Source organism: Condylura cristata, unplaced genomic scaffold, assembly GCF_000260355.1.
Source record: "Condylura cristata isolate star-nosed mole 26May11 unplaced genomic scaffold, ConCri1.0 scaffold00012, whole genome shotgun sequence".
Classification (NCBI taxonomy): domain Eukaryota; kingdom Metazoa; phylum Chordata; class Mammalia; order Eulipotyphla; family Talpidae; genus Condylura; species Condylura cristata.
The window spans coordinates 49,177,833-49,203,590 of record NW_004567113.1 but is presented as its reverse complement, the minus strand read 5'-3'; the positions used below and the strand labels follow the sequence as shown (position 1 = coordinate 49,203,590).

The 25,758-nt window shown below is 44.6% G+C and overlaps 1 protein-coding gene across 5 annotated transcripts in view; it reads left to right on the top strand.

Moving 5' to 3' along the window:
* Positions 1–24,187, top strand: part of SLIT2 (slit homolog 2 (Drosophila)) — a 289,330-nt gene extending 265,143 nt beyond the window's left edge. For all 5 annotated transcript variants that reach the window (XM_004681383.2, XM_004681382.2, XM_012724161.1 and 2 more), the window contains 8 exons: positions 345–438; positions 4,946–5,083; positions 5,810–6,050; positions 7,570–7,700; positions 17,520–17,674; positions 19,648–19,939; positions 20,614–20,825; positions 22,463–24,187. In XM_004681383.2, coding sequence (XP_004681440.1) covers positions 345–438; positions 4,946–5,083; positions 5,810–6,050; positions 7,570–7,700; positions 17,520–17,674; positions 19,648–19,939; positions 20,614–20,825; positions 22,463–22,704 — 1,505 coding nt within the window. In that variant the 3' untranslated portion in view covers positions 22,705–24,187. The remainder of the gene's footprint in view (positions 1–344; positions 439–4,945; positions 5,084–5,809; positions 6,051–7,569; positions 7,701–17,519; positions 17,675–19,647; positions 19,940–20,613; positions 20,826–22,462) is intronic.
* Positions 24,188–25,758: the final 1,571 nt, after the last annotated feature.

Sequence of the window (25,758 nt, the reverse complement as noted above, 5' to 3'; positions counted from 1 at the left end):
GTAAATATTTACCCACGATTCCTTCATCTCCTGGATAAAAGCTATACCTCAATAAAAAGTCCAAAACCAAATAAAACAATAGAAATTAAAAAAATCTGGATTTCCTTTTGCTGATCCTGGTAGCATTCTCCACTGGACTGTAAGATATGTGGTGTCCATAATCACAGGTCTGAGCTTTAAGGTGACCTAGCAGCAGAACCAGCACAGCGTCTGCTCTGCCTCCATGTCTTGGGGAGCTTTAGTTTTCTGTCACTAGCTGCACTCACCTCTGAGGCCCACACACGGCCTCCCGGAGGAACGCCTGCTAGCCTTTCTGCTGACTAACTCTGTTTGCCATGTTCCAGGCGAGTTGTGTGAGGAGAAGCTGGACTTCTGTGCCCAGGACCTGAACCCCTGCCAACACGACTCCAAGTGTATCCTGACGCCAAAGGGGTTCAAGTAAGTCAGATGCACCCCCTCCCCAAACTGCCCACCCAGGACACACAATGTGGAAATGGGCCTCTCCTTTAAAATCACTCTGTCTCCACCTCCCTCTCCCTGCCTTCACATCCTTGCTCAGGAAGAAAGAAACAGACTCTCAGTGGCCACTTGATGAATGTTCACACCCAGCACGGGCCTTTGAGTGGTACACTGAGGGGAATGAAAGGGAATGTTTCCTCTCACACCATTTATGAAGTAAAGGAGCTCCTGATTTTGTCACCCAAATTTATATATGAAAGCCAAACAAGTGTGTCCTGTCTGCTAGGGGCTCTTATTATCTGCGGGTAAGTCCATGGCAAAGTAGGGATTCTAAGTGAATAAAACTAAAAACCTTTTGGCCTATTGCATACTTTAGCCAAGAAGAGGAAGGCCGAGTGGGCGTATGCACACGTTCCCCAGGCCCGGGACCTGGCGCTGTCGAGGTTTATGTGTCTGTGGCCTCCCTGTGATGGTTACTAGCGCCCCTTGAGTCTCTTGTGAGGAATGAGCAAGCACCCCTTCGGATGGGGGCTCCCTCCTGAAAACTCAGATCTTCAAAATCAGTTCTTTTTCCATCTTCCTGACATGCTTTTGGCATCAGATTCCATACTTTTTTTGACACAATCTTGAAGTTTGTTGATGGCCTGACAGCAGCAACTTCTGAGAGCTGGTGGGAGTTTAGGGGCCATTGTTTCAAAGTTTTCATCTGAAGCATCGGGAAACCGGGCTCAGAGGGGTCTGATGGGGGACCAGAGCCCTCAGTGTTGTCCCCTGGCGGAGCTCGGGCTTGGTTGGCATTTCCCAGTTGGGTGATTCATTTCCCAGTTGGGTGATTTTCTATTATTTCTTCTCCTCCTATTGGCCAGGCACCTGTCCTGGGTCAGGGCCGCAGTAATACGACCTCAAAGCCTGGTAGTGTTTTGTGACCACTTGCTTTCACATACTTCATCTTCTCAATGAAATGATGTTAACTCGGGCCCATAACATTCCAAGATTTAAAAATTACTCTGGTCACAAAGGGAGGCAGGACCAGTGTCAGACCCCCACTGCCTTTCAAATGCCCACCGGAATAAAATGCTTATCCTCAAGTTTCCTTTAGAAAATTATAAAGTTCAACTAGGTTTAAAATTCATCATTTGGGGCCCTCCCTGGTGGCGCAGTGAGTTAAACGCAGCACTGCAAGCTGGCCGCAGCCACTTCAGAGGTGACCCACATGGCGCGGCAGACCTCTCCTGACCTGCCCGCTGCTCCTCTGAAGCAGTGTACTTGGTCAATCTGCCTATTCTGCTCCCCACTCTGTCTCTGGTGAATCCTCTCATGGCCCCTGCACTTCTGTCCTGTACCCCAGTTCTGTATGCATAAATACATCTTCAGAAAAAAAAATTAAATCATCACTTGATAGCATACAGATACACCTGAGTGATAGGTTTAGAGATCATGCAGCGTTTAAGGAATTCTTAGATTATCACTTGCTGATCCCATGTGATGCCTCATAGAAAAGAAAAAGAATGTTTTTTGTTCTATTTTTCATTCTATTGTAGTTTACAACCCTACACAGAAATTAAAAAAAAAAAGTAGTCATATTAAAGCTTTATTTTATACAGCATGCTGAATTGCCTTTGCTCCTCGTGTGTATAAATTATTTTAGCTCCCAATGTCTTGGGTTTGGCCACAGTTGAATTTAGCAAATCAAAAGTGCACCACTTTCATAACAAATATTTTCAGTTCTCGGAGGAATTAGCTTGTAGAGCAAAAATGCTTATCTGTTGCTCCGATTGCACAGGCCTCCCTGCATTGTACTAAGAGTAAGTCTGAGTAAAACTTCACAAAACCGTTCGGAAATAAGGGAGTTCATCTTCCAGACACCAGCCTAATCAGCGTTGTGTTGCCGTCCATTAGAATGCCATCAATTAAATGCTCCTGAGTGGCGCCTACCTGATTGGGAATTTATCGTGTTCAGCGATTGTCTGTGAACTTCTTTTACAGCTGTGTGGAGTTTAGCAGAAAACAGGTTAAGCCGCTGGGTGCGCTGTTCCTTCCATCTTAGGAAGATTCGCAGGCTGATGGAAAGGGGTCGCAAAAAGAAAAGGGACATATGTAGGAGCTGCTCTTGACACATGTTGCTGGGACCAGCTGTAGTTACTTCAGCTTCATTTTCTTATTACTCACCAAACTGGGTTGACTTCACTTCCATTACTGTATTCCTCATAAATCTCCTAAATTGCTTTGAGATCTTTTCAGACCTTAGTATGTGATAAGCAGTATTTGCAATCATTCATCTTACTTAGCTGTTGAGCTTCTAAACCTGTGTTTAACACTCTTTGCTTTCTTCTCCACTCCTTGAGCAGTAATCAAGTTGAGGGAGTGTTATAGGTTTGTTGATCATACAAACTTTAAGGAATTCTTAAATATTTTCTTCCTGTTCTGAAACAGTCTGCAGAGCAAAAGAAAGACGAAGTGTTGGTGGTAACATGACTTCAAGTTCTAATGGGCTTGAAAAAGCAGCCTTTGTTGAGAAGGAAATATGAACTAGCTCTCAGACGGCAGCTGTCGTGAATGTGTGCTCCCCTTATCTCGGCTTTGATTTCTTTTCTCAGATAAATAATTCAGTGTTTCAAAGCACATCTCCTTTCTTTTAATGCTCAGAACTCCCTAGCTCTGTACATATCAACATAGATGGAACAGCCCTTCCCAGACCTGGTGGGTTCAGTTCCTAGCATAGATGGCCACTTAGAATCCATTTAAGTCAGACTTCCTCACACTGTTATGACTTGGTATCAAAACCACTTGCTCTGGAGCAAACATGTATCCGGCTGTGAACTCCGTTTAATTTAGACAAGTAGTGCTGAAAGTTTGTTCCCTTTAAAGAGAACACACTTCCATTTTATTTCAATGCATCAGCTCAGCAGTGACTCTTCAATCCAGATTTTGCGCTTTCAGACAAACCCTTCACTTTCAGTAATGTCCATGTTCACTTGAGTGTCTTAAATGATCCCCATTCCCTTAAATCCTAATGGTTTTGAAATTAGAAAGTGGATAATTAGTATACACTAAACCAGAAAGATCAAATTATCTTGAAAAATAGCTGCCCTGTGTTGATCATGCATTCTGTCAAACACTGTACATGGTGTTTTTATTTCATCTTTAAGCCTATGAGATGAAAATTATTATAGCCTGTTACAGAGGAGGAAGCAAACAGACTATGCTCATCAGGATGGCACACACTTGACATGAACCCAGGACACACAGTTCTAACTGCAAAAGCCAAGCTAACTGTCTGGTGTGTTACTTTTTTAAAGTCTTTGGACCTTTTCTTAAATCTAAAACACAATAACGGAAGCCCAGTGTGTAAAACTAATAAATCACAACAGCAGCATATTGGGGAGGTGGAGGGCAGAGGGAAGCTGCTACTTCTGGCTGTATCTACAGGGGTCAAGGGCTAGGGTTGTGGCTGCACAAAGCACCGCTTGCAAACCACTACAGGTGCCCCTGCTTGGCCTGGGGCATTATAACCAGAGGTCAGCCTGGAGAAGGACAGGTTTAAAAAGAAGCCCCCAGAGACTGCTCTCTGCTGGCACCATGCAGGGGTCAGATTCAGACTCTTGTCAGATGGGGTTTGATTCCTGGGGGGTGACTCTTACGGGTTAAGTGTAAGTAAGATTCCCAGCTCTTTTGTCATTTAGTGTCCTGGCGTACAGAGTGAGGGTAATGGTGTCTCTGATTGCGCCCGGCTTTGGGGACGATTCCGTGAACCATGTATGCCAAGTAGTTGGGACCAGATCTAGCACATGGAAAATAGGCTAGATATTCACCCCGAGTTCTTCACATTCAGTGCCTCCAAGACCACTTCTGTCCACACAGCACATAGATGACAGATTGAAAAGCTGCCTGGAATTTTCTATCAGTTTCTCTACCGCACCTTGTTAGATCCTCCCCATTCTGCCATAGTGATTATCTGGATTCCTTGTGAATTAGTTGTTAACATATTTGTTACTATGTTAACAAATTTGCTTCGCATAAAATTCAATTTTATGAAATAAAATTGTATGAAGCCCCTTCATACTTTCTTTGAAAGTTTAAAAAAGTTATTTCCTACAAAAAACCTCCATAATCTTAATAAATTTTATAAATGTTATGTCTCAGTGGCATTCTTACTTGGATGATGGTTGCTCATCTCCTCCTAGAGGTAAAACAGATGTCCCTGTAAGAAGCCTTTGCAGAGCACTGCCATTTTCAAGACACCCATTACTTGAGGGGCCCTCTGAGCCTGCTCTACAGACATTCTTTAAAAGACAGGTGCTGGCATGGGCGATTTGGTAATGGGGATTGCAACTGAGATGAAAAAATACACAAATAATATAAAAATAAACTATTATTAAAAAAAAAATAAAACAAAGATGGGTGCTGGTTGTTTCCTAGATGCTATGCAGCCATTTAATTACCCTTGTTAAGCTGGCTCTGGAACTTTACCTGCTTGCTCACACAGATGTGACTGCACACCCGGATACATCGGTGAGCACTGCGACATTGATTTCGATGACTGCCAAGATAACAAGTGTAAAAACGGAGCTCACTGCACCGATGCCGTCAATGGCTATACATGCACCTGCCCCGAAGGTTACAGGTAAGTGGAAGTATACATCTGGTGTCAGAATTAGTTCTTTTAAAAAAATTATTTTTATTTTTCACTTATTTTCTTACATCATTATTCATTTCTGTACAGTAACTGGTTACTCCCCTGAAGTATAGTCCCAATAGTTTTCCCACCACCATGTCACCATGCCTCATCACCATATTCCTTTGTACTTTTCTGTCCTCTGTTTTGACCCTCCTCCCTTGCTGCATGCTTCAGATCTGTGATCAGCTTGCAAATTTTGTCTTTTTCTTGACTTTTTGTTTGGTTTCTCTGTATTCCTACATATATGTGAAACCACCTGATATTTATCTTTTCCCCTCTGGCTTATTTTAGTTAGAACAATAACTCCCAACTCCATCCATGTTGCCACCAATGGAGTGAGTTTATCTTTTTGATCACTGAGTACTATTCCACCGTGTATATGTACTAGATTGCTGTCTTACACCATACACAAAAATCAACGCCAAACAGATAAAAGACTTGAATATAAGACCTGACACCATAAAGTATATAGAAGGGAACATAAGCAAAGGACTCCATGCTATTCTCAGAAATATTTTTGAAGATTCATCTCCAGAAGCAAAGAAAACAAGGGGCAAAAGAAGTTGGGACTTCATCAAACTGAAAAGCATCTGTATAGCAAAATGGCATTAAGGTCTTACATCCCTCAACTCACAGTAATAATCTGTGTCTTTTTTCTTGTTTGTTCTGCAGTGGCTTGTTCTGTGAGTTTTCTCCACCGATGGTGCTCCCTCGCACCAGCCCCTGTGATCATTTTGATTGTCAGAATGGAGCGCAGTGCATCATCCGGATAAATGAACCAATATGCCAGTGTTTGCCTGGTTATCAGGGAGAGAAGTGTGAAAAATTGGTCAGTGTGAATTTTGTTAACAAAGAGTCTTATCTTCAGATCCCTTCAGCCAAAGTTCGGCCCCAAACCAACATCACCCTTCAGGTAAGGTTTCCCACACTAGCAAGAACTGACCTCATTTTAGGCCAACTCTGCTTCAAAGTTTAAACTCCCCCAGTAGTATGCAAGCGGTACTGTTTCTTCAGTACACAGGGACAGGCCTTTTAGCCCAATGACAGAAAATACTGCTATGTGAAAAGCTTCATAGGGTCTTCTCTCTGATATCTGTGTTTTTCAAAATTATACAGGAATCAAATATTTTTATTCTCTGCTTGGTTGCATACACACACCCACACACAGAGGAACAAAACACTTTATTCATTTATCTTTATGCGCTATTGTTTAGGCTCTGCACAGGGGGGTTGGCCTTAGAGACCTGCAGAGGAGAAGAGCGCAGGTGAGACAGCACACCTGGGCCACACATTCAGCCAGTGCCTTTTCGTTCTCTGCCCAGAACATCTAAGAGTTGGCATGGAGTAACATTTTATTATACATCCTCCAACCATGTTACTGTGTACCAGTGAGCCATTCAGACCCCTGGGAAGACAGGAGACTGGCCTGGGGCGGTCGCATTAGCGTACATGAGACAAATCGGGGATGTATGTTTATTTTACCTGGTAAAAAGGACATTTATATATTAATTAATATAAGTGACTTTAGCCTTAACTTTGGGTTTAACTTGACCCTCCAGTGAGGCTGGGAATTCTTTAAAAATATAGATAGGCAATCCCGGAAGACAGGCAAGTCTTCTGTAAAAAGCCTGACCTTGCAGCTTTCGCCAGACGGGGTTGTTTGGGGGAGTAGCCAGTGGTAGGTAGCTGGCCTTAAGCCCTAACTTTAACTGCCCTTTAAAAACCCAAAAAGGTCAGAAAGCAGGATAAAAACAGTCATTTCCCTCCGCAGGCCACAGTGATAAACATCTTGCTTTTTTTTTTTTTTTTTTAACATTTATTTATTTGTGCATACAGAACTGGGGTACAGGCCAGAGGCTCAGGGGCGGTGAGAGGCTTCACCAGAGACAGAGCGGGGAACAGAACAGGCAGATCGACGAAGTACACTGCTGAGGGGAGCAGTGGGCGGGTCAGGAGAGGTCTGCCGCGCCATGTGGTCACCTCCGGGGCAGGCGGGAATCGAACTCATGCGGAAGAGGTTTTAGATTCTCAGTGCTGTGCTTTAACCCGCTGCACCACCAGGGAGGGCCCATCTTGCTTTTTTATATGGACTCTGAAAATCCCTCTTCCTCACTGTAGACAGTTTTGCATGTGCCACCCATAAAACCTTAACAGAAGCAAAAAGAGCTGCACAAACCCAGCAAAGCCATCACTTCGCACACCCCCTGGGGTTGCTCAAATACTCTTTGGTGTTCTTTGTAAAGTTCCTTGGGGGTGTATTTGCAGCAGTGTGGCTTACAGGTCCTCTCTCCATGATGACGACGTGCATTCGTATTTTCTTATGGCCATTGGATAAAAAGAAGCCAGAGTCAGGACTCGGCGCTGTTTCCTTTCTATGGAGCTATGTCTGGGTGATGCTATGTCCTACTAATGTGAAGGTCGCCTCCCCCTAGATCGCCACCGACGAGGACAGCGGGATCCTCCTGTACAAGGGGGACAAGGACCACATTGCTGTGGAGCTGTACCGCGGCCGCGTGCGTGCCAGCTACGACACCGGCTCCCACCCCGCGTCTGCCATTTACAGGTGAAGATCTCTCGTTACTGGTAAAGGTGAAACAGCTGTTCAGTGCAAGCCGCTTCTCTGCCCTTCACGCAGGGGGAGGAGAGGACTTCACTGGGCTGCAGCAGGATTTAAGATAAGTGAGCTGGTTCGGGGTCTGGCAGGAAGAGATGGCATAGTCGAGATGGATTTTTTTTTTTTAAGATTTATTTATTCATGCATACAAGGACTGGACTATAGGCTAGAGATGTGGGGGAGGGGTGGTGAGAGGCTTCACCAGAGACAGAGCGGGGCGCAGACTGAAACACTGCTGAGGGGAGCAGCAGGTGGGTCAGGAGAGGTCTGCTGCGCCATGTGGGTCACCTGCCTGGCCGGGGATCAAACTCGTGCTGCAGTGGCTGCGGATTGCTTCATAGTGCTGTGCTTTAACTGTTGCGCCACCAGGGAGAGCCCTCAAGGCAACTAATTTGTGGAAAGATAAAGTTCCTTTATAAAATGAGACTGTTCAGGATTGGTGCAGAGGGTGCAGCCGGATGGCTCCAACAGGGGGCGCTGTTACACCCCATATATGCTGCTGGGAGGCCGAGGCTATTCAGCATGCGAGCTCAGGGAAGGCGTTATGGGTAAGACCACCTGGCAGGTGCTGGGGCCTTACGAAGGACATGCTCAGTCCTCACCAAGAACCCCTGGTTTTGAGTAGGGGACCTCACTCTTCTGCCCAGCTTTGGACAGAACAGTCATAGAGAACAAGGACTTCATGGAGTCTGGCGCTTACCTGGCCTGTGAACCTCCTGGGACCAAGCTGGGAGCCTTGTGCCTTGTGCAGAGAGCAGCTCTAGGGAAACAGCTGCAGGAACTGTCCTCAGCAACTCATTGAAAATGGCCACACGTGTAACACATATTTAGGGAGCAGCTACTGTGTCCCAGGCACTCTTCTGAGCTTTCAGGAGCAAAGCTTGCCCTGTAGAGTTGTGCATAGCAAACTCGGGGGGTGCACACGATGTGTGATGGAGAGTCTCATTCATTTTAGCAGTTGTCTAATATAACACAGTGGTAATGGTGATCAAGGAAGGCTGTGAAAGGGGTGGTATTAGTGAGGTTTCGGAGCCCCTTCTGGGGGAGCTCAGCAGCCATTCTCTTGTCTTCAGGTCAGTCACCTCATTCAATCCCTCGTGCAGGAATAATCGCCCCCATTTAGAGGAGGGTCACGCAGTCAAGACACAGCCGGTCTCTCTGGGCCTGTAACTTAAAGGAGCTAAGCAGATCAACTGCAAGGAAATAATCTTCCCATCCTCTGACTTCTGAAAGGCTCTCACCTTTAAGGGAAGTGCCCCTCTGTTACAGAGAGCTTTGATGTTGGCTAAAGTAGGAGCTGCTACCACTGGCGAGAACACAGAGCAAATCTGTGTCAAAACAGGATCAATCGCCAAACCGTTCTCCTAGGCTCTCCATTGTGAAAAGGTCTGCCGGGTTTTGCCAAAAACTGCTAATATTTAAGGAAAGGCAGACATCTGGACTTTTAAAATACAAAGCTGTTCCTTTAAATATTGATTTCAGCTCAGTTTAAATATTGGTTCATTTTCCCACCCCCTGTCTACCTCCTCCCTGTCGTTTTTGTTTTTGTTTTTGTTTTCCAAATACCACATGTTGCAAATAAAACACATCTGTAGACCAAACATTCTTGGCAACAAATTTGTGGCCACTGATTAGGACATAAAATAGAAATACTGATCTTTATATTATTGATGTTATTATTCTTTTTAAAAAAAAAAAAAAAGATTTATTTATTTATGCATACAAGACCTGGAGTGCAGACCAGAGGAGTGGGGTTAAGAGGATTCACAGAGTCAGAGTCGGGAGCAGAACAGGCAGATCCACTAAAATACACTGCTGAGGGGAGCAGCGGGCGGGTCAGGAGAGGTCTGCTGTGCCATGTGGTCAGCAACCTGACCCAGAATCAAACTCATATTGCAGTGGCTGCAGATAGCTTCAGAGTGCTATGTCTTAATCCCTTGTGCCACCAGTAAGGCCCCAGTGTTGTTCTTGATAGAAAATTCTGTCTATGTGCTTGAAAAGCCTTCATTTCCTATTTGATCCTTCATAATAGTTACAGTAGATATTATTATAGCCTTGAATGGAATTCAATAAACTCTTTGCCAGTGAATGAATCCTCTCGGAGGTATTTAGAGCATGGAACCAAACACATAATTACTGGTTACCAAGTGTAACACAATAGTTATTTGATCACCAACTGGTGATGAATTAGTGCCAATTTTTTTAATATTGCTACACCATAAATTATAGAGCCTTAGTTGTTTCAGCTCATATAAAGATTTCAGAGCATTAATTTTGTGGTTCACTTTTGTTGTCGAATCTTTTGTTTTGTTTTATGAAGTGAAACATCGTAGACCTCTCAGCAGTCAAAGCAAAGTTCCTGAGGTTAGCCTGGTGTTCATGTAAGATGGAGCTGACGTATTTCCATGGAAGGTATAGAAACCCATGTGAACATGGCCGAATGAGGACTGACTTGCTTAAGAGCTCAGTGTGAGCTGGAGTTCCATCCCCTTTTTCCCTAACAAACAGCAGAATGTGTCCTGCGACATCTATAAAAATGAACTGGAAGCCCATTTCTAGTGGAAATTTCTGCCTGCTGATCATTTAATGGACACATCTATTGTGAGGTCCAGGGGGCATATAGCTTCCACTTAACTTTTGCTTTTAGTTTGTGATCCAAAATTCAAGGAAAGAAAAAAAAAAAGATCACATTCTCTTTAAGTAAAAGAATAAAAGCAATAATTAACTTGAATTAGGTTAAACAGTTGATGGGTTAATTGATCTATTTATATAGATTCAACATATACTACAGTAACATATAAATATTTCAATTTTGTGAAATAGAGACGACAGAGAGCAAATAATTTCAATACACTAGAAGAATCTACTATTTGACAAGCAGTAATACAGTGACTGAGATAGACTTTGAGATGTACACTCAACTAATTACTTGTGTGTAAACTTAGCAAGGTACTTAATCTTTCTGGCCGTAGAATCCATAGCTGTAAATAATGCAGCACCTTCCCCATACTTTCATGGTAAGAATTAATACTCAGCTCAACCCTGTCCTCGCTCCTCATTCGCGTTGTCTTCTTCTCACCTGCCCTCTGCAATACAGGGGATTGTCTCTGCTGTCTCTTCCTGGAGTTAAGCAAAATGGAAGTGTATCCTTTGCCTTTATGCTTTACCCCTGGAAGTCTGGTTATTTCATATTTCTTTACTTATCAAAATTACAAACACATTTACTCTGTGACCTGTGAAGTCCATCCTGGGAATTTATCCTACAGATACCCCTGAAAACATAAAAATGCTATATGCTGAGGTTACTCACCATGACATTGGTTATGAGGGGAAAAACTCAAGTTTTACCTAAATATAAACTTGGTGCTTTAACATAATGGATGTTACTACCACAAGAGAAGGAAGAGGGAGAAACAAAGGAACAGATGAAAGGAGAGAGGGAATGAAGAAGAATCAATGCAGGAAGTGCAAAGATTTCCCAGGCACTACGCAGTTCAAAAGAAGAAATAACGTAAAGTAGAATTGGCAAAGGTGGGCAAATAATATATGCACCTTTATTTGCATAAAGATAAAAACCTAAGCCAAGAGTGAAAAGATAGAAGGATAGCAGCAAGACTTGTATGTGAGTATCTTTTTATAGCATTTAGTTTTGGGGTCCTTTGAATGTCATTACCACTCAAAATTAATTTGAAGCAATAGACTAGAGCAGGTGTTCTAAGGACAGTCTGCCTTGGTTTGGACCCCGATTCTGTAACCTTTTAACTGTGTGACTGGGCACATTGTATAGCAGTCTAGGCCTCACCTGGGAAGAGGGTGTGAAGCACTCTAAGTCTCTGCATGGTAAGGATTTTATGATATGTCTGTAAGCTGTGTAGACCATGGTGACTCATGGTAACCGTAGTGGTGACCGACATCCTCAGTAGCGGTAACTAACAGGTAACCAGCAATCGCTCCTGGGATCATAAATCCAGACGATCCAAACCTGAGCTGTTCCCTTTGCTTCGTCTGTCCCTCTGCTCCTGCCCTGGTCCTGATCTCGCTGGGAGGCAACGTGGGCATAATGGAGTTGCTCTTTCCCTCAAGCTTGCGGTGTGCTCACCGTCGTAACTCTGCTTCTACTAATTTTCTGATTATTGCCTGGCTGAATAACGTTTTCAAATCTTAGTGTTTCTTCTGCACGTAACATTAGAAAAAAGGACATGGCACTGATGTTTTAAAAGAACATATTTTTACACATTCTTACCTCAGAGAATTTGCTCCGTTTCTTTAAAGACTTTAGGTTACATAAGATTTACTTTGGTAAAACTTAGTTTTCCAAATGAAGCCTCATTTGACATCCTTACTCATGGAAACGACGGAAACGACCTCGTCTCTCAGGTTCATCTTTTCAGTGACCTATTTTTTTCAGTGGTTAGTTTTCAACATTGATGGAAATGTACTTTGTTATTTAAATAAAATGGGAACATTCAGGAAAGGTAACCATACCTTGTTACCGTTCTGTAGGATATTTGGGGATCTAAAATATGTTTTACATTTTAGGTAAAAGCTATTGTTCCTAATAAATCAATATGAGAACCATCACTTCATGGAAGGATATCTAGAAGATGGTTAGCACAAGGTTGTTTGATTAAGAAAAGCCACAATGCAGCAGTGATTCTTTGTCAGGCAGAACAGAGTGTTTGTCAGGTAGAACAGGCCCCTGTCTCGCTTATCACTCACCTCCTGAGAAGACCCCAGCTTCATGAGACACCAGGCAGCTAGCACGCCAGGCCCACAGGCGTGGCGTTGGGCGCTGTTTCCAGGGGCTTGTCCCAGCTGCCTGCAGGGCAGGTAGTGCAGTTCACTGAGCTCTCCTCCTCCTTTCTGGTTCAGATCTCAGTGAGTCTGAGCACTTTCCTCTCTAGCACGTCCTCACAGGGTGCTCAGGTGCAGGACCCACGCCTGGGGAAGGAGGCATGTCAGAAGACAATTGATCTGACTGAGTGTTCACCAGTTCCCCATGAGCCCAGCTTGGTCTTGGCTCCCACAGAACAGCAGCAAATGCTGGGGTACAGGCCAGAGGTGCAGAGCATGAGCAGATTCACCAGAGACAGTCAAGAGCAGAACAGGCAGATCTACTGCAATATACTGCTGAGGGGAGAAAGGAGAAGTCTGCAGTGCCATGAGGTTCATCTCCCTGGCCAGGGATCGAACTCGTGCTGCAGTGGCTTTGGATAGCTTCATCGTGCTGTGCTTCTTGTGCCACCAGGGAGGCCTCCATTTATTTTTTTTTTTAAAGACTTCATTTATTTTCATGTAGAAGATCGGTGATGTAGCCCAGAGATCCAGAGGGGGGTTTGAGAGGATTGGTAGAGACAGTGGGGAGCAGAACAGGTGGATCTACTGAAATCCACTGCTGAAGGGAGTCATGGGTGAGACAGGAGAGGTCTGCTGCACCATCTGGTCAGCTCCCTGGCTGGGATCGAATTCAGGCCATAGCAGTGATAGCCCTGAGACTTAACAGGGAGGCCTCTCAGCTTACATTTAAAAAGGAAAGAACTGGATTAGCCTCATTGGAAAAGTGAACATCAAATGACTCTAGGTGCCTCCTCACTTCCCAGATACACTGCAGCCATTGTTGATATGCCCGTGGAAAGGCGTCCTGTTCACCAGCTTCTGCTTTTGAACTTCACCCATTATTCTTAGTGTCCTCATGTGAGCACTTGAGAGTACAGTTGTTTCTTATGTGCGATTGTGGGAATTGGCGATAATGTCAGCCCCCCACTTTGGGCTCAGCACAGAGTAGGCTTACAGGGATTCATAATTCTAGAGCTCTGTGGATACTTCTCATGTGCAGGGTATCCCGATACTGAAGAATAAATGCCCAAGTGCAAATGCTACTTCCCTGTGACACCTACCGTTAGCTCAATAACACAAGTGTTTTTCAATTTTAGTGCCTTTTTATTTGAATAATTGGTTCCAAAAGCACTGGTTAAAATGTGCCTTTGGTAACCTACTTTATAAAATATTCTTCTGAAAATACGTGTGCATATACAAACAAGCCTTTGATTCCGCCTGCTTCCTATTCCCATTGATGTAAAGACGTTGGCAGGAAAATATTGTAGGACCTTCCCCACTTCATGAAGTATAAAATGATGAAGTATCTGCAGCCCAGAAACATCGAAAGGAAATGACTCACTATCCCTGTGTGTCTCCTGGTCCCTATTCCATTGCGCAGAATGTGCCAGCTGATACTTTCAATATTTTTAGGAAAAAAGCTGGAGCTCCCATCAGCAAAGTGAGCTGTTTATTAAACTACTGAAATGATTTATGAAACACAACAATCTCATAAATGTGTCCTGAGAGATAAAAAAAAAAATCAAAGACAATTTAGATTCCCTCTTGTCTTAAAACCTGAGTTTTCAGTTTTTTTCTGTAGCAAACCACAGGACATAGTTGAGTCACCGCTTTGTTTTAATTCATGTGTTCAGAAATTCAAGAAAACAAAATGTCAGGCAATAGATGAGTGTAATAAAACCAAATTACATAATAACAGTAATAAACGCAATTTATGTGCCCAGTGGAAAGGCTCAAGGTTAAGTGGCACACTTGCAACTTTTGTGAGTCATCAAATGAACAGTTCTCTGGGGAGCAGTGAGGTTCTGAATACTGATGGGGCCACAAGGATGTTACAAATTGCAAGTGGTGAAGATGGCTGAATGGCTGCAAAATCGATGGTGGCTTGGCTTTAGCGTGCGACAACTGGCTTGACAATCATCATTTACTTTGGATTCTAAAAGTGATGCCTGGTCATTAATATCACATGCTCTGGACCTGGCTTGAGGTCTGGCTGGTCACTGGCTCATGACCTTGGGTACCCTGGGAGTGTGCTCAACTCTCGGGATTGTGGTGACTGGCAGGAGGTTCATGCATGTGGCGGTCTCAGGACAGAACTAGCCCATAATGGTGCTATACAGTTCTTTGGTCTCGACATTTGCATTTCCCTAGTGAGGGGAAAGAAGCAGAGAAAAGTTACCTAAGTCACACTAGCCCAATGTCACACATTTCATGAGATCTAGGACTAGCTGAGCAAAATGTATCTTCCGCCAAGTTTTCACCACTGAAAACCCCAAAATTTGTAGTTAAATGTAAAAATTCCAAAAGATATCCTGTCTCAGTTGTGATGTGGCCTCTCAACTAGTAGCTAGGAATAAGGAAGGGAGTAAAGAAGTAAGGAGTTCCTGATGCCTTCTTCCAGCTTCCCAGCTGAAACACTGCATTAAAGTGTGTGAACCTTTCGTGGCATTAAATTATTCCACTGTACTGCAGCAAACACCATTGCCAGCAGTGATGGGCCTGGACTGATAGTCTCAAGGCCAGTGGGCACAGTGGGTAACTGGGACCCAACCCCTAGGACATGTGAATCTTTGCAATTGTAAAAGAAAAAGGAGAGCCTCAGTACTAACAATAGTTTGTTAAACCAGTGTTCTTAACCATGTTTCTATAAAACCACTCAGAGCCTCATGGTGGTCACTGAGGAAAATGAACTGACTACTTCCTTATGTATGTCCATCTTTATTTTCATGTTTAACTGAATTCCAACATTTCATAACTTGGACAATATGTGCCAGTGAAGTTACTGTATTTCTGCTATAGTCTTTAGCATTATCTTAGCATTAGTATTAAAAATTGAGTTATTGACATGATAACAATGTCTGTGATACTAATAGCAACTAAATTTGCATTCTATGTGGATACTTGACGTTCTGGAAAGCTCATTTCCTATAGCTACCAGGTTAACCATGGAAGGGAGAAGTATTTATTAGCATTGACTCAAGAGACAAGTGAAATCTACTAGCAATTCACTTATCACAGGTCAAACATTTAATAAATGCAAGACCAAAATTCTAGCCCACGTTTATCTGACTGTAAAATCTGCTTAGTTATCTGCTATTTGATATTCCTATCCAGCTCCCTCATTGATGACAGCATAATGAAGACAGTAACGATGTGCAAGTTTATCTAGAAAGCCATTTCCATGTGTATTGTCTCTTCTGTTGATTTTAGATGTATGAAGTGTTGAGGTCATTAAATACGTAGCCGATGTAACTGACATTTCATGTCAATGGACAATGCTGACTTAGCTAACATGTCTTAAAAGATATCTGGGACAGACTATCAAAGATAGAGCCCCTCAAACCATTTAGGTTAACTTCAGATATTTTCACACTTGAGATTTCATGTTGGCAGATTGGTTTATAGTGTTGTCAAACCACACATATTTTCTTTAACAGGAAACAATCTGATTAGATTTCTATGGTGAGAATTAGGCTGAAATATCAGTACACATGTCTGTACTTTTCCAAGCTTGACCTATTTGTGAGTTTAGATATTAGTGTCTGGAAAGTTAAGTACTTGTCTAACACAGGAAACACGAGGCATCATATCTCTTTATCATGCTCCCATATTTCTAATTTTGAGCCTTTATAAGTCTTTCCAAGTGATACCCCAAGTGGTAGCTATTTTCATATTCACTGCCTTTAAAAAAAAAAATGATTTATTCATACAGAACTGGGGTATAGGCCAGAGATGCGGAGGGTGAGAGGATTCACCAGAGACAGAGCAGGGAGCAGAACAGGCAGATCGACGAAGTACACTGCTGAGGGGAGCAGCGGGTGGGTCAGGAGAGGTCTGCCACGCCCTGTGGTCACCTCCGAGGCAGGCGGGAATCGAACTCATGCGGAAGTGGCTTTGGATTCTCAGTGCTGTGCTTTAACCCACTGCGCCACCAGGGAGGGCCTCACTGCCTATTTTTGACCAAAACTTCTTTATCATATTTTGCCTGTAGATGAAAAGAAAGGTAAGTAGATTCTTGGGTCTTGATTGTCTGCTTTGCTGGTCCTCTGACAGGGCCATTTTCATCCCTGCAGCTGTAATATTCCTGTAATATAATAATATTCCTGATAGAGTCATGGCCCACTTTAACATTACGGAGACTCAGTAACTGCACCCAACTTCAGATGTTTTCAATCCTCATTCTCCATTTACCTCAGTTTCTTAATGCTTGGTTTATATATTTTTACAAATGTCTAGAAACCCGCTCAAAGATTTAGCAGGTGGCAATATGAAGTGTGAAACCTGACTCTTGAAAGGTGCAGGGGAGGTTGAGGGCCCATTGAATCCCTGCCTATGACTATGCTGAGCATCTAATGTGAGGTCATTAAATGCCCCCTGCTGACCTACACATAGTCTTCCTAGCAGTATCACTTGGTGGAAACCCCTCTGAAAAATGCAAGGCATATAAGAACATGTTATCAAGGAGCAAGTTTTTTTTTAAAAAAAGCAGAGACCCTACCTAATTGGTTCTTCCTCTGTTTGTGTGCATGTCTGTTGATAAGACAGTGCACTGTGTTTAAGAGAGAAGCCAGTGATTCCATTTAGGGGCAATGACTTTGGAGTATACTAGGTACAAGCATGACTTCTTTGTCTTTATCACAGTTGGAACAGCATCGGAACAAATGAAACATTTAAGTGTAAATGCATAATTATCCCTCATAATTTCTATGTATTTTGGAATAGGATAACGAGCTGCTTCTAATGGGATATCAAACTTACATCGCACACATGCCTATGAAGTAGAAACTGGTCGTATCTTCTTGAAAATAATTTCATTTTTATGTTCACAGCGAGCATCTTGCCCAAGGAGTGCTGATGGACATTTGTATCGTATCTCCTTTTCTTGAATGAGTAGAAAATGGAAGCCTCCACTAAGCTGTATTTCCTTTGTAGTGTGGAGACCATCAATGACGGGAACTTCCATATCGTGGAGCTGCTTGCCCTGGATCAGAGTCTCTCCCTCTCCGTCGATGGAGGCAGCCCTAAAATCATCACCAACCTGTCTAAGCAGTCGACTCTGAATTTTGACTCTCCACTCTACGTAGGAGGTAAGTTCTCTTCTAATATCAGTGGTTTCCCAAAGCCATTGATTCTTCTTACAGATTCATTCTGAAGTTGATGCTGCCTGGTGCATGTCCCTGGGCCAGTAGTAAACAGTCGTTGAAAGATGGACAATAGGGACAGAAAAGAGAGCACCCTGAATGGGTGATAAGCAACCAACTTGTAATCCTGGCTCTGATGACATGGATCTTGGAGATGATGGAAGACCTGACCCCAGCACAGGAAGCTTCCTGTACTTGTCCTCTCCTGAGAGTATAACATGTTGTCCTTGTGCCTTTATTCTACAAAGCACCCAGGTTTCTAGATAACACAGACATAGATTCAAGCCTGGACCCATGAAACTTTCAAAGCCAAGACACCTAACCCTGACCCTGTAAAGTACAACCGTGGAGCTTCAGAATCACCTGAGCTGCATGTTGCATGCACTTAGGTTATCTCTCCCCCTTCCACACTGACCCTCTTCCCTAGGAGTCACAGTCTCAGAGTGAGGAGAAAATGAGGCCTGAGAAGCTCCTAATATGCAGCCCTGATGGCCCTGGTGTCTGACAAGCGTGTGTCACAAACTTGCTCCAGTCCAGCCAGTCATGTTCCGGATGAGAGAATAAAGCCCAGAGAGGGGGAGTGACTGGCTCAAGTGGATGCAGACCGAAAACAGGCCTGTGATCTCTAGCCTGTGGTCTGTACGTCTAGCTGTGTGGCTTGGGTGCCTTTTAGAACTCAAATGCAGCTCCTTGAAATGGGAAGAGACTCATGTCATGAGTCAGAGCCCAGACAGTGTGAGGTCCTTGGTCTTTATCACCAGCAAACTGACCCCTTGAGGGTCTCCAAGCCTGAACCCCTCAACCTGTGGTTCAAAATCCAGACCCAGGAAAGCTTAAGAGCGGTTGGGGAGAGCCAGCCGCTCAGAGGCCTCCGCGCCCACCCTCCCATCTCTGACCCCACGGTGGCCTCATGGAGGGCGGTATCCAGAAACTATTTCAGGGTCTGGCCTAGGCCGTGGAAAGATTCCTCAGTCCTGCCAAATGAAGGTGCCCAGATGATTGCCTCTAGTGGCATGGATATATGCAAAGACTGCAAGTTCTGTTTCTGGAGGAATATTTTGATAGTCTCAATTTTTTGGAACACAAAAGCTTCATTCTCAATTAGCAAGAAAAGAAAATGATGTGAATGAAGTGTCGACCTGACAGGAAGCAGGGAGAGCTCTTTGGACAGTGGATCTACCAGGGAACGGGGACATTGCTGAGTTGTTGCTAGCTTAGTCTGGTAAGGCAGGGTCAAGGGGGATGGTCACTGTGGGCTCCAGCTTTCACCTCCAAACGCACTGCACTGAACCTTCATGGTAAACTTAGGAAGTTTGTTATCTAATTCTAACCATCATTACTGGGTGGCGCCAGGCAGGCTGCCCGAGCTCTCGGGCCCTGGGCTTCATCTCTGAGGGACAGGATTGTTCTATGTGGAGCTGGAGGCTTGTAGGGGTGTGTCCAGGTTGGGGTGCAGGGGCAGAGAGCGAGAGGAGCGAGCACAATTCCATCCCTGTTCCTAATCTTGCCTTTGGGTTCAGTAGCTTTACTTTGAGGTGCTGTATGTATCCACTTTGTGTCAGGTTTTGTGTGCAACAAATATTAAAATTAAACACAGACCACCAAGGAACTAAGTGTCTGTTGTGCATGTGAATCGCCTGGAGCATCTTCCAAAATACAAAACCCACCCTCCTCCCTCCTCACCCCACCCAGATATTCTGACTGAGAAGGTCTGGGTGTGGCCCAAACATCAGCATCTCTTCAGAGACCCTGTGTGTTTCCATCTCGCACAGGTAGCGGGCCACACATGGACACCCTTCAGCGCTGATTCTCGTAGAGAGGTGTCCCGACTGCCACCCTGCAGGAGGGTCTAAGAGGGGCGGGGTGGCACAGGGCTGAGGCTCCCCAAAGCCCCTGACCTCTGACCTGGTCTCCCCCAGGCATGCCCGGGAAGAACACGGTGGCTGCGGCTCTCCGCCAGGCGCCCGGGCAGAACGGCACCAGCTTCCACGGCTGTATTCGGAACCTGTACATCGACAGCGAGCTGCAGGACTTCCGGAAGGTGCCCATGCAGGCTGGCATTCTGCCCGGCTGTGAGCCCTGCCACAAGAGGGTGTGTGCCCACGGCACGTGCCAGCCCAGCAGCCCTGCGGGCTTCACATGCGAGTGCCAGGAGGGGTGGACGGGGCCCCTCTGCGACCAGAGGACCAACGACCCCTGTCTTGGAAATAAGTGAGTTTGGGCTGCTTGGTCCTTAAACGCGTAGACCCCAACCTTCACAGGAAAACCTAAGGGAGGAATGAAGGGAAGGAGAGAAAGAGTGAAGGGGAGAGAAAAGGAAGGGGAGAAAAAGGGAGGGAAGAAAGAGTGAGGAGTCCACCTCATCCTCCTTCAGTCATTCTCCCGCCATTCTTTACATTGCTTTCTTTAAAATGAAATGCTTGTCTTATTGAGGCAACATCGGTTGACAAGACTGCATGATTGCAAGGCTTAGGATCACACCTGTTGAGATGCCTGTCACCTCACCAAGCTCACCATGGCACCCATGAGTCCTCCACCTTAGTCCGTTGGGTGCCCTCCCCACCTCTGCTCTCCAGCCTCCCCCCTTCTCCTCGGGATGTCTGAATTCTGCAGTCAGGGGTCTAGTTTGTTAAGGGTTTGGCTTAGTCTGGCCTTTGTTTCATTTCTCTGTATTCCGCATGTAAGCGAACCCATCCCATACTGGTCTTTCTCCTTCGGACTTAATTCACTTAGCATCAGCCCCTCCAGTTTCACCCATGTTGTCACGATCAGCAGGAATCCATTGAATTATTTTTTATGGCTGAATAATATTCCACTGTGTGTATATACCACGTTGTCTTTGGCCTAAGGCATCTCCATCCTCGTGTCCCTCCTCTCCTCTGCAGATGTGTGCATGGCACCTGCTTGCCCATCAATGCGTTCTCCTACAGCTGTAAGTGCCTTGAGGGTCACGGTGGTGTGCTCTGTGATGAGGAGGAGGACCTTTTTAACCCCTGCCAGACGATCAAGTGTAAGCATGGGAAATGCAGGCTCTCGGGGCTTGGGCAGCCCTACTGTGAATGCAGCACTGGCTACACAGGAGACAGCTGTGATCGAGGTAAGTGACCCCATGGCACCTCCCTTTCATGGCAAAGCAAGAAGGGACCCCATCTTTGAGGAGAGATAGAGCACTGGACAGAGAGACAGGTAGCTGGAGTAATATCAGGAATGCCACATCTCTGCACTACCTGAAGTCACTGCTGTTGAATCATTCCCCACAAAGGCATCAGAGATGAACTCCTGAAATCCCCTCTGCAGAATTGTACAAAGCCTTTGGATGCTTCTTTCAAGCTGACTGGCTGTGAAAATGCTCCTTTTCACATAATGTAGAAGCCCACCTACTTGACTCATTCCTTAACTTTAGGTGCTGTTTCTATGCGTAAGTAGGTTCATTCACCCATCACAGAGAAGAGCGAAATCATCATTCTGTTCTAGCTTTTAGGACAAAATCCCCTCTGACCTGAGCATTCACTGACTTCTCCACTAAATTATGCAGGTGAAAGGGTGGGGCCGACTGAAGTCCTAGCCCACTTTTCTCTCTTGTCTGCAAGCTTGGTTGCCTGGCCTCCAGCTTGTGTGGATTTTGTTGTGTGTATCAGAGGGAGGAGACAAGAGGAACGTGTCCGGGAGGCTTTTTGCAGATGTCTCTTTTTGAACTAGTTCATACTAGGGTAATTTATGAAGTTAGTGGAATGTTACTTGTATTAAGTAACAGATTGAATGATATTAAACTCCAGGTCTAATAAATTAAATTGCAGACTCTCTGAAACTGCTCCCCGTGGTAAACAAAACCAGCTGTTCATTGTGTAAAAACAGGAGATGTGTATTTTCGCAATAAAGGAAAAGATTTAGGAATCCAATTTTCTTGTCAGTCCAACAGCAGAGTATTTATAGTCCACACAGATCGCAGTCCCTTTGCCGAAAAGCTAGACCACAAAAGAAATGTTTTTCAGAAAACGGCAGCCTGTGCCCTGTAATCTGAACATAACCCTGAACATGTTGAGTCATAGGGCAAGCGGAGAGCGTCTAGGGTTAGCGTAGAATAGGAAACATCTGAGAGGAATAAGGCAGGCACCAAAGATAGGGACAAGAAACCGCAAAGGGGACTAATCAAACACCCCCCGGATTGGGGGCAACAGGACGTTCCTGGACAGGAGTGATAAAGAAAAAGGACTTAAAATGTGGGCTGCACTGTATGCTGTAATTCTGGCACAGAAACGTTGAGGCAGAGTGAGTGAGACCACCGAGGCAGAGAACTAACCATCACAAGAGAATGATGGGGCAAGAAGTCTGTGTTCCCAGGACCCACCAGGAGACCCCCTCGCCCCTCCCTGGCCTGCCCACCGGCCTGGGAGTCCCACTTTCTTTCTGTTCCTTTTGTCCGCAACAAACATTTTCTTAGATCTATGTCTCTAAACGAACCTGCCTCTTCTGGCTCGCCGGAGCATCTGCGCCGTCCCTGCCTCTGACACCCACCGTGGTGGCCTCGTGGCTGGGACTCAGCACTGCCCGCAGCCCGCATCCATTCCTGGTGCGGGAACTAGACCCAGAAACCCGAAATTAACCTGTCCAGGGCAGACAGCAGTTTCAAACAGGAAGCGCCCACGACCTCTCCAGGAGCTGAGTTGCAGATTCACCCCTGCGTGACTTGCAGCCACCACGCTTAAGACGCCTGTGCTTTCTGTTCTTTTCTAGAAATCTCCTGTCAAGGGGAGCGGATAAGAGATTACTACCAAAAACAGCAGGGCTACGCGGCCTGCCAGACCACCAAGAAGGTGTCCCGCCTGGAGTGCAGGGGCGGGTGTGTGGGTGAGCAGTGCTGTGGGCCGCTGCGCAGCAAGCGGAGGAAATATTCGTTTGAGTGCACGGACGGCTCCTCGTTCGTGGACGAGGTCGAGAAGGTGGTGAAATGCGGCTGCACCAAGTGCACCTCCTAAGTGTGTCCCCCACCTCCCCCGGCAGCTTTAGGCTTTGACACCTGTCCCCTTCTTGACCCTGTTGGGCGAATGAGTGCTTCCTAGTGGAAATATTTGAAATATATTGTAAATTACAGAACAGACTTATTTTTATTATGAGAATAGAGACTTTTTTCTGCATTTGGAAAAACTAAAGAGAAATGCTTGGACTCAAGTTCTCCTGTGCTGGAGAAGGATGAAGAGAGAGACAGCTGGAGGTCTCAGGACGAGCTGAGAACCAGTCGGGTCGGAGTCGGCTTCGGATGACAAGCTGAAGACAGCAGAAGCACGTCGCCAAGAGAGAGCCACTGTGCCTGAGGGGGTCGCGCGCAGGGGGACCCCGCGCCCGGTCTGTGCGTTCACCGGAACAGATGGAGAGCCTGTGTGTGAATGAGGGTGAAAGCGGAGGGGCGGAGTGCAGAACCCCGGCGAGCGCCAGTGGAAGGGGAGTATTTGGTGCAAAAGAGAAGTGTCCTGGGTTCTAGTCCCGGGGCGGGAATGGCCGTGCTGAAAGCAGTGGTATCTCCTTTACAGTATCAGCATGTGAGCAGAAGCACACGGAAGTGTTTATCTACCGTTTTCCAGTATTAATTTTTTTGTAATATAAATGATAAAGGAGATGATAAAGAACCAATAGATTATTGAGAAATAAATTAGTAATAATATGAATTTTTGTTTCTATGAGTTCTAAACAACCCTATACAGTATTCAGTTTCAATGAGAAATATTTATTGTATCAAAGTACATTGTACTTAACATTCTAGGCCATCTTTTTGCTGTTTCTTGATGCTTTAATATATATTAATTTATAATTGTCCTGATATTTTTGTACATTTTTCAAACTTAAAAATCAGGATTTTTTTTGGGGGGGGGTTGGCAATAGTACTAACATAGGATGTTATCTTGGGATAAAGATGTATTGGTCTGTCTGTTTACCTTGACATCTGACCCTTGACCCACTGACCTACTGCCTGCATCCCGGATGGAGGCAGACAGGAGCTGGTCTGTGCTCGTCCTTGGCCAGTAAGAAGTGGCCTCTCTGCCACTTTTCTCAGAACAGAAATGGTGTGCAGTGTCAACACTAGAGAGTAGATCTTTACAAATGAATACTTCCTTGACTTTTTTGCCCTTTTATTGGGGATAGGGTGGGAAGAGAAAAGGCTGTAATGCAAGAACTGTGATTTTTTTTTTTCCCAAACAATAAAGCGCCTTGATTACCTTAATGTTCCTATGTTAACATGTTTGCTGCTAAATTACAATGTAGAATTAATAATGATCTATAGTGGACTGTGCTTTTCCCTCATTCAAACCCCAGGGTATCCTGTAAAGATGGAAATGTGTCTTTCCAAAAGCTTTTTTACAAAGGAAATTAGATGTACATGTCTAATTCAGTGTGCTTTGTCTTTCTGCAGACTAATATCAGTTACACTACTGATGTTTGTAAATTAAACAGATATTTACTTCATTAACAGCTTGGTGGTTTTCTTAGAAATGGTGCAATATTTAGAGCTACCTCCTTAAGAATCTGATAATCAGAGTGAGACAAAGCACTGGAGGGAAGCTCTCTCCTTGTTTGCTGTCACTGGTTTGAGATGAGCCTGTTGTCCTAACTGGGAAGTTGGGAGTGACTACACGGAAGAATGAGCTAGAAGAAAAACATCTTTGCTAGGGGAAAGTGCACATTTAATTAATTTGTTACCAAAAAATTATAAGGTAAAGTCTAACTGAACAATAAATGGTATTTTGGGTTTTGTTCTTCTTTTTCCCTCAATTAGAGCCAGCTGGAACACAATGAGTGTCTTTGTCGCAGGCACTCTCAGGCAGGAGTTAGAAATGTTGAAATTCACTTCAAGGAACGTGGACAGTAGAATATTAATGCTCACATCATGCTAACAGATCTCCATTTCCCGGTAAGAAAACCATTCACACACACATCCTGTCTCACATACACAAATGTCCAAGCCTTTATTCATCTTCTTGAAAATACCTAATTCTTTTTTTTTTTTTTTTAATTTGACCTGTTCTTAGACTTCTCAAACCACCCTTAGTGGCACGATAGAGGCTTCTGTAATTGATATTCCCTTTGATTATTTAACTCTGTAATTGTAGGAGTAAGCATCACCCCTCAACCAGTGCACACACTTCTCTCAACCTCCACCAAAATCAAAGCTCCAGAACCAGCACACTCTCCCAGGTCCTCCCTCAAACCCTCCTCCCATCTGGTAGCCACTTCTCAGAGTCTAAGAGTTATGAAATATCTACATTTCAATGATGCAAGTATTATGTAATTCTTTTAAGACCTGTATCTGCTCTCATCAGTTGTCTGCCCCCTCAAGAGTCGTTGAGCCATTCACTAAGCACAGAAACGCCTGTGTAGACGGCATGATCTAGAAATGTGTTCATAGGGACTCTTGCTCCTAATAGCCACTGTTCGTTTGAGGGTTTGTTCTTGCCAAGGACCCTCACCGCAAACCTCTGTGAGGAGTGCCCTTCTTACCCAGGGAGAGGTAGCTCATCAACAGAGAAACTGAAATCCACATCAGGCCTGTCAGACCAGTGTCTGTGTACAAGGCATAAAGGCAGCAGCTCAATGACTATCACAGTCTAACAGGGGACGTTTAAGTGTTGGACTCTCATGTCCACAATAAAATTATTCTCACCACTGGTCATCTGGATTTAAGTAGCTTGGGTTAGACACGTTTGTTTTGTTTTTTAAAGACAAAAAAAGTCATAGTAGTTTCCAGCCAGTGTTGTTTCTCCTTCCTGCTTATAAAGGCACAGGACAGAATTGTGTTTGCCGAGAAATTGGGCTGAGTTAGCAAGTTTCTTAAGAATGTTTACTTCATGATGGGATGACTTTCTGCATGTGAGTCGTCCTTTGAGAAAATCCAATAACCGAATAATTACTAGCAAATGAGACAAATGAAGGGAAATTATTCATGTTATAAAAGACTCCTTACTTATAAAGTCTTGTCTATAGGATTGCTTTAAACAGAAAACAATTCTTGAGCAATTTCCAACAGAATTCAATTTGTT